Source organism: Kryptolebias marmoratus, linkage group LG3 (assembly GCF_001649575.2).
Source record: "Kryptolebias marmoratus isolate JLee-2015 linkage group LG3, ASM164957v2, whole genome shotgun sequence".
NCBI lineage: Eukaryota > Metazoa > Chordata > Actinopteri > Cyprinodontiformes > Rivulidae > Kryptolebias > Kryptolebias marmoratus.
Window position 1 is genome coordinate 82,639 of NC_051432.1, and position 8,639 is coordinate 91,277.

General features: G+C 41.5%; 1 protein-coding gene across 4 annotated transcripts in view; it reads right to left on the reverse strand.

Moving 5' to 3' along the window:
* The window catches only part of usp34 (ubiquitin specific peptidase 34), a 68,274-nt gene that overhangs the window by 35,481 nt on the left and 24,154 nt on the right, over window positions 1-8,639 (reverse strand). For all 4 annotated transcript variants that reach the window (XM_017433760.3, XM_017433762.3, XM_017433759.3 and 1 more), the window contains exons 8-21: window positions 7,086-7,147; window positions 6,815-6,896; window positions 6,576-6,668; window positions 6,272-6,397; window positions 6,051-6,180; window positions 5,341-5,474; window positions 3,930-4,651; window positions 3,601-3,815; window positions 3,335-3,450; window positions 2,162-2,289; window positions 1,898-1,987; window positions 1,502-1,597; window positions 1,273-1,355; window positions 369-523 (exon numbers count right to left, since the gene is read on the reverse strand). In XM_017433760.3, the coding sequence (XP_017289249.1) occupies window positions 369-523; window positions 1,273-1,355; window positions 1,502-1,597; window positions 1,898-1,987; window positions 2,162-2,289; window positions 3,335-3,450; window positions 3,601-3,815; window positions 3,930-4,651; window positions 5,341-5,474; window positions 6,051-6,180; window positions 6,272-6,397; window positions 6,576-6,668; window positions 6,815-6,896; window positions 7,086-7,147 (2,232 nt within the window). The remainder of the gene's footprint in view (window positions 1-368; window positions 524-1,272; window positions 1,356-1,501; window positions 1,598-1,897; window positions 1,988-2,161; window positions 2,290-3,334; window positions 3,451-3,600; window positions 3,816-3,929; window positions 4,652-5,340; window positions 5,475-6,050; window positions 6,181-6,271; window positions 6,398-6,575; window positions 6,669-6,814; window positions 6,897-7,085; window positions 7,148-8,639) is intronic.

Genomic DNA, 8,639 nt, shown 5'->3' on the forward strand with positions numbered 1-8,639 from the left:
CACTCTGTTTTTAAACAAGCAAATAACTCATGTGAACCATTTGAAAATTTTGTTTTAATACTGTGAAAGATCTTTTTCCTCAAAGTTATACCATCAGAAACTCAGACCATCCTCGCCGAGATTAAACTGACTTAAATATCCATATTTTGGTTATCAGTATATTTAGGTTTAATCAGGGGAAACTGTTTTTACGCCATTAGCAAACTAGTTTGTAGCTAAAACATGTAACCTAAAAGAATTATCTCCGTTGGATTCTCAGATTTATTCAAAATGTTCAAGAGAGAAACAAGTGAAACTCCATCAGCTGGACTTCAACAAAAGCATCGCACTTAAAACCAGCTAAGTCTTTAACATAGGAGCGTGTGTACCTTCTCCAGAAACAGGTGCTTGTACGTCTCCATGCCCATAGCGTGCTGGTCCTTGCTGCGGACCTGATTGAGGAACCAGTGCAGCGCGTCATCATAACATTCAGCGTCCTCCACCAGACAGTGCCACAGGATGTCCACCTGCTCCAGACTCAGCCCTGACACACAAACACAGACCGTTACAGCTCAGTCTGATCCGTGTAGAAAGCTTTCATGTCGGTTCATTTCAATCAGGGGCAAACTCCTCGTCTCCTGCAGCTCCAAACATGGAGATTAAAACCTTTTAAACACATGTGGAACACAGAGGAGCAGGAGATCATCATTACACCACATTCTTACATATATTGTAAAACTTCTCTCAAACTTCAAATAACTTAACTTTTATTTTCAAGTCAGGCTACACACACACACACACACATATATATATATATATATATATATATATATATATATATATATATATATATATATATATATATATATATATATATATATAAGAATCACCTTCTCAAAAACTCAGGAAAACAAGAGGCAAATTTAAGAGTTCATCTTCAAACTACAGTAAAATCTAGTTTTGTTTGTTTGAAACAAGAATGTCAACAAGGCTGATAAAATTCACTTTTGTTCAATCTGTTTTTTACATTGCTGTTTTCTTTCACATATTTCAGTGTTACATTTCAGAATCTGTGAACTAGGAAGAGAAACAAAAACACAGTCCTGCACTGATGTATGATTGTATTTATATCATATGAATTGTACTTTTATCTGCTCAAGAATCAGTTTAATTGCTAGATGAGAAAATAAAATCCCTGAAGGAAAAAGGGAGTTCACAGACATGTTCAAAACAATGACACACATCAGTTTAAGAATACGTCTGTCTGTCCACTGACAAAAAGCAAGGACTTACTGAAGTGGTCTGGTGATCCCAGTGTTGAGAAGACACAGGTGAGGAACTGCAGGCGGACCTGGACCTCTGCACTGTGACTGTATCTGCAACAGCAGGCAAAACAGATTTCGTAATGACGCCATAACATAGGTAAGAGTCTGCACAAAATCCTACAAATATTCCCCTCAACATTTGCAGCTGAAGAACAAATCTGCAGAGTTAAGAAAAGTTCAACCTCTGACAGACTCACAGTGCAAACTTGTGCCGGTGTTCTCGGACTTCTTGGATGTAGTGTTGCAGGTCGTCGAAGAACAGTTTCATCATGTGCAGCTCCTTCTCAGCCCACCTGACAGGAGAATCACACCAACACAAGGATCAGGCAGGGAGGTGCTTCTCCTGAACGTTTAATAAGTCAAATATGCCAAACTGGTGAAACCTAAAAGAACATTCACATATTTTTAATTCTTTACCCCTCTTAGATAGATGACATTGTCGAAGTAAACTAATTTCAACTAATTTAATTTGGGAATGTCCTCTTAAAACTGATAATTTTGTGACAAAACACAAACTTGTTTTGTTTGCTTTTCACAGGTTTGATGTGGATTCTGAGAGGTTCCAACACCTAAAGGAAGGCAGTGTGACTTACATGGTGATCCAGTGAGTGTCGTAGCTGGAGCCAAACTGCTGAAAAGTGCCAAAAAGTTTTGGTAGAAGGCGCAAAGAAACCACAACCGACCTGGGGAAAGACATGAAGACAATGCCATGTTTACCACTGGGACCAAGACAAGAAGAGACAAAATAAAGTGCTTCAGGAACAAACACTTTCTCTTCAAAACTTGTTCGATGGGAACAGTAAAAAAAAAAAAGGGAAACAATTGCCAAAATCTGTATGTCTGACCGTTATCCGTACCTATGATGGGCCAGGTTGTCCAGGCAGCCCTCGATGAAGCGCATTCGGATCTGCCTGTCGGTGAACCAGCAGACGAGAGAACACAGTAGCTTCTCTGCCTCATTGATCAGACCCTCAGAGAGATGAATCTGAACACAAGCGACCCATTTCAAACGTCAACCAACAGATTTATATCTGAGCAAAACATCCATGCTTACTTTATTCTCTAATGAGGACCAAATGATTTCATTTTGTTATCCTGACATACAAAACTTTAGGACTGAATGAAGCAATACTTACTTGGTAAGTATATTTACATATATACTTAATACACACTTGATACTTGGTTAGAACAACACTTTATTTATCATATAACTCCTCAATATTGACATTTTTTGTTTGGTTTTATTTACCAATAATACCACCTTAAACATGTATGACCAAAGTGAAGCCGAACAAATAGTTAAACTAATTAAACATTTTAAAGGTTATCATCTTAGAGGAAAAGTAAAAACACTTTTCAAACGTCAACCAACATTCGGAAGTGGGCATCTGTATGAAAATTATGAACAATTAACATCTTACCCACTTATAAAGCAGATTTTGCAATCTTAAAAACACTGCAAATGCAAATCTTATTATCCAACCCTTTAGGCCGCCATTAATTTGCCTTGCACAGTTATTCCGGCAGAAACATCATGATTTTCCAGCTGCTGGTACTATTTACACTTGCAAATAACCACCTAATTCTATGTAAAATAGTGTGTAATGAAAAACTGACAGTGACGGAAAGATTTGTGAAATGACGTACAAATGAAGCACTAAATCTTTTTCAAGATTGGAGCTTTTTTTTAAAAAAAACAGTAGAAATCTACAGTACTTCAGACTAGTTGTAAGCTTATCAGTCCTGCCAGAATTAAACTATTTCTTCAAACCATTCAAAGAGCCATTTACAACAGGTAAGATGTTAAATGTTCCTAATGTTTCCACAGAACCTTGCTTTAAAATGTTGGAATTACTCCTTTAAACTGAATCCCTGCTAGTCATTGATACAGAACGCCGAATCTGAATAAATTTTTCAAGCATTTTAACAACAAAAAACTTGAAAGTAGTAGTTTTTTTTGCTTGTTAGAGCATCGATTAATAACTGAGATATCACTAAAATCGAGCTGCAGACATTAAATCTAGTCGTACCGCATCTTCATCCTGCACCAGGTCCCACAGCAGGGTGTTTCCTTTTTTACAAACATTATCTAGGTTGATGTCAGTCACAGCGTGGCTGGAATACTGATGTTTATGAACAGCTGGACCTGAGGAAAAACACACAGTTCACAGGGTTAGATTCTATAGTTCTCGTAGGCTGACCTTCATTTACTGTTTCAACTTTTTAAATGAAAAAAAATGAAGATTTAGTTTAAAATAACTTGGGTTTGTTTCATGCTGCCTGGAGTGCTGCTCACCTTGCACCAGATGCTCATGATAGATGGAGGCCAGGTTGGGGAGGTGCTGCTGCAGGTGGGAGCTGAGCTCAGCATGGGAGTTGATCTGGACCAGCTCTTCCTCACAGCCAGACTCCTCCCCATCAAAGTCAGCCATGTTCTTCTCCGACTTGGCGCTGACCTGGGAGCTGCTGCAGCTGACGTCATCAGCGCTCAGCATGTCCTCCACCATGGGACTGATGGGGGGGAAGGGTTACAGAACAATGAGAGAAGTTAAATTATTAAACATATATAAAGATGCGGAGCTACAAAGTTTAGTTAATAAAGCAAAAAAATGGTTGCAGTCTTACCCCTCGTGGTGGTGGTGGTGATGATGATGGTGATGATGGTGGTGCTGGGGCCCCATGAATCGGCGACAATTAAAAAGCTCACTGCTCATGGCTTCTCCGAGGAAGTCCCCGGGTCTTGGCAGACAGGGAGGCTCTTGGGGCCCCTGGACCAGCTGAGAGGGACTGATGTCCTCCCCTTGTTGCTGGGGCTCCATCCCCTCAGGCCGAGCAGAGGACGACGAAGAGCAAGCATCCAGCATCCTCATACGGCCCTCTAAAGTGGACGATGCTGCAGTGACCATGACGGCCGAAGTCTCAGGACTGAAGGACAGAACTTTGGTTTTGGTTCCTCCCCCCGAGCCAGAGGGCCCCACCCCGTGACTGGGCCCCTCGCCGAGAGCCTCCCCCGCCTTCCTCTTCCTCGACTCAGTCTGCTCCCGCACCGCCTTCTGCTGACTGTCTTCAACAGCTGACCGGTTCCCTTCGTCCTCTTCCTCCTCCTCATCGTCGTCCTCATCCTCATCGTCCTCCTCCTCTTCGTCATCCTCTTCCTCCTTCAAGGCCTCGCTGTCGGCCATGTCGTCAGAGTGCATCTCGCTGCCAGGGCTGCCGGCCGATTGGCTGGCTCGGCTGGAGGCAGCCTCGTTACTGGAGGCCTCGCTGCGGCCGCTGCTGCTGCCCGGCCCGCTGCTGCCCTCCTCCACACTGTTGGCCGTCTCATCGGAGCTGCCCTGCATCGACTCCTGAGAGAGAAAACAAACACAAAACCCTTTGTCACACCTGGAACAGGGGCTACACAAACAAAGCTTCTGAATCCTGAGAATATAAGGTAAACTTATGTTAAACATTATTGTGCTTCTACACCAGATTTAAAAAGACCTCTTTATTGCCTGTCTTTGTCTTTACCCATGTCTGTGTGTGTGTGTTTGTTTGTACTGTTAGCAAAATATCTCATGAACCACTGAACAGATTTTTATGGAACTTTCAGGAAGCAATCATTAGGTCGACATCTACAACTCATTAACTTTTGGAGTCAACCTTATTCAAGATAGCCTCCACACCAAAGCAATCTGAGCAAACCCCAAAATGGCTATAAATTAGTCAATTTCACAGATTTTCAGGTGGTAGGAGCTGAGTGTCGTCCCCAACACATTGTGTGACATCTTTGCTCAAAGCTTTGGCATTAGCTGTTGGACTCAACCTGTTTGTTTGTTAGCAAAATACTTCATGAACCATTGGACTGATTTTAATAAACCTGTCAGAAAGTAAATAATTGATATACATCTATAACTTTGATGCGGTAGTAGCTGAGAGACATCTTCAGCACATACTCTGAACACAACATCTGTTTAAATGTTTGGCATGCAAGGCAGCAGGCAATGTGCATTTCTTCAAGTAAAAGACCCTTGAAATAAAAGACGATGAACACTACCTCTGTATCTGACAGCCTCTGCTGGCTCCTCTTGCTGCCAGTCACCATCATCTGCTCGTCCATCTCCATGTCGCTGCCTCCGCTGTGCTGCGTATCACTGTTGTCGCTGCTGTCTGGGCTGGCAGCAGGCGAACCTGAAACACACCCAACCTCTGATAAATTTGCAGATGAATCAACAGGAACACTAATAAATGTTAAAGTCAGACGGTGATAGAGTAAAAAAAAGGAAAGTTTTAAAGTATAACAAGACCTTTTTGCATATTTTTTCCTGTTAATTTGTTTTTGGATGGAGAGCATTAACAACACTAATTATCTGAACTGTTTAAAAGATAAAATGTACCTAAAGTTTTTATTCAGAACTCAAATGTAAAGATATGCTTTTTGTAGTACATGGTGATAGAGTGTTTGTGTTTTGAACAGAAACCCTAAGTAATCACTCCAAGATGAAAGAGCACTTTCTGGCATTTTACAAGCGAAAGCAATAACTGTTTATAGGTAGAGATAATAAAAATCATTTTTGGTTGTAGACCACCAGCTGAAAGTTAACAGTCTATAATTTTCCACATTTTTCTTTGGCCACAGTTTCATTGTCCTTTCTAATATAAATATTTAGTCTCTGAACTCAAGCACACATGCTAAAATGGGGACTCTGCAAAGCCTTGGAAAATACTGTTTCTAGAGGCTTCACACTGAGGAAAATCCAGGCTGACCTTTCTTGTTCCCCATGGGGATGTTTGTGTTCAGCAGAGAGGCAAAGGAGCTCTGTTTGGAGAGCTGGGCCTTTGCTGCAAGGGCGTTGTTCCACAGAGCCTTTATCAGCATGGAGGCCAGATATAACGTCTGAGCAAGACAAAGAACGGCAGTGTTTCAAACCCACAGGGAGGAAAAACAACTGATTGGTGAAGTGCAGAGTCTGTGTTTGTTACAGTACCTGCTCGGTGTGGGCACTCGGGTGCAGGCCGGACACCAGGTTTAGGACATGGCGGAGAGGCACTGGGTCCAGGTTTTTAATAAGTGATGGGAAAAGGTCGTGGATGTAGCGGCTGCAGTGTTTCAACTAGGGACACACAAAAGGAGTAAAAACAAGAGGCCTTGTTTGTTCGACTCTGCTGCTTTATTGTTTTGACAGCAGAAACATAAAAAGCTTCAGGTGTCTCGGTCCGGTTCTCTCCAGTAACAAACCATTCAGCAGAATAAAGCTGTGTGCAGTCGTGTGAACATCTGTTTCACTTTACCTGAGCTGCAGCCCAGATACAGTCTATATGCTGTGTGCTGAGTCGGCCCTCGGCAGCCAAAAAGTTCAGGATCACTTGGCACTGTTTAATGATCTACAAAACACACACAATCAGCACAAGGAAGAAAAATATATATAGCCTCATTGTTCAAGTTAAGTAACCAGAGGAGACAGTTTAGAGATTGGAATAAAACCCAATTAGAACATCTTGGGGATGTCAGTTCACCCCACAGTTCTCACCTCAATGTGCAAATTTGGTCCAAATATGTGCTCCACTACATTGTTTTGGATCAGCCAGTCAGCTAATTCCTTTGCTATGGACCTGAAAGGAATAATGAGATGCCCAGTGAGGTAAAACACAGATTAACCATTACTCAGCACAAAGACGATTGGGGGCGGGGGGGACACACAGGAATATGTCTTTGCTTTCCTCTGTTATATTACTGCAACAGATAGTTATAAATAGATAGATTTAGAGGCATGCTCCTCTATGAACAGGCATCTAACTTACGTTTCTGTGTCGGACACCAGGGACTCGTTGTTGCACACGTCATTAAAAGTGTGGAGCTGATTCTGAGGAAACACAGACATGATGAGAAATAACACACTTCATAGAAGTAAACAAGATGGAAGAATTTACTTCTGCCTCGTGACACAAAATGTAAACAAATGATCCACAACACTAATATAATCCCAATAATGAGACTCAGAGAATCCATAATTTACACAAACAAATCAGTCAATGTTTGAAAACATAAAGTGCTGAAGCATCTCAAAACGGGAGTTTTCACAACCGCTTGTTCTTCATTTCACATTAACCAGTCGAAGAATGTGTTCAGCTCTTCAGCTCTCCCACGTGGAGCCAGCAACTCTGGAAGCAGGGGACTCTGTTTAGAGCTCCCTGTTTAATAATAATAATTTAATAATGTAATGCGGTATGCCGTAAAACCAAACATTTTCAATACAGGCCTTCAATCTTTGGCACGCTTCTGTACCCATGATGACTGTGTTGTTTTAGGTTTCTGACCTTTTGTTTGGTGCGCATTCCTAATTTCCCCTAGCTGTTTGGGACTAGTAGGACCTCACAGACATAAAAAAACAAAATTAGTCATTTAAAATTGGAAAATGAATGATTCAACATCCTGCACATCAGACACAGGACAGAAAGGGATTCCAGATTTTTTTCAAATGTTCCAGCCTTACCAGCCAAAGTCAGTCTGATTTTTTCCAGATTAAGAAACTGAAGGACATTTCTAATTTAGAGTTTATATGTAGATGGAGCTGCAGATAAGCAGTGTTAGCCTCCTGCTTAGGAGAGGTCCTTTTTAGCAGAAGAGAGTTTATCATGAAATAGGCCACACCACAAACAAGGAAGTCAAGGCATGATATCTTCTCCCGTTACATTATATAATGTCAGAAATATTTCAGACCAGAACCTCTTTATGGAGGCAGAGCTTCAGAACATGGGAGTAATTTGCTGTGGCCTGTAGGCATCATTCACACGGAGGGAATACAGTGTCAAATATTTCTGCAAGGCAGGCTTTTGTACAGAATAGAAAATGAAAACTTTTTTTATACAAGTAAAAAAATCTTTTAATTAAAAGCAAATTTGTCTGAACAAGGACAACAGGGCCTGCCATTCCAGAGATTTTCTGCTGCCTTTTAACCTCCTGATATTAAAAAAAAAAATGCTTTCCAAAGTACAGAACGTTAACAACTTTTCTGGTGGAGATGTGACAATGTGGCAGCCTATTTTGCACATGCCGACCATCATTTTGTGTTCTAGAAACACAAAGAAGTCGTTTTCTTCATCTTTCAGCTGTTTCCTTTTCAGAGGTCACCACAGCGAGTCATCCTCCTCCATCTAACTCTGTCTTCTGTGTCCTCTGTCCTCACTCTAACTACCTCCATGTCCTCTCTAACTGCATCCATATAGCTCTTCTTTGTATTTTTCCTGGCAGCTGCATCTCTAACATCCTTCTACCAATACACCCACTGTTCCTCCTCTGCACACGTCCAAACCAGCTCAGTCTGGCCTCTCTAACTTTATCTCCCAGTCCTTCAA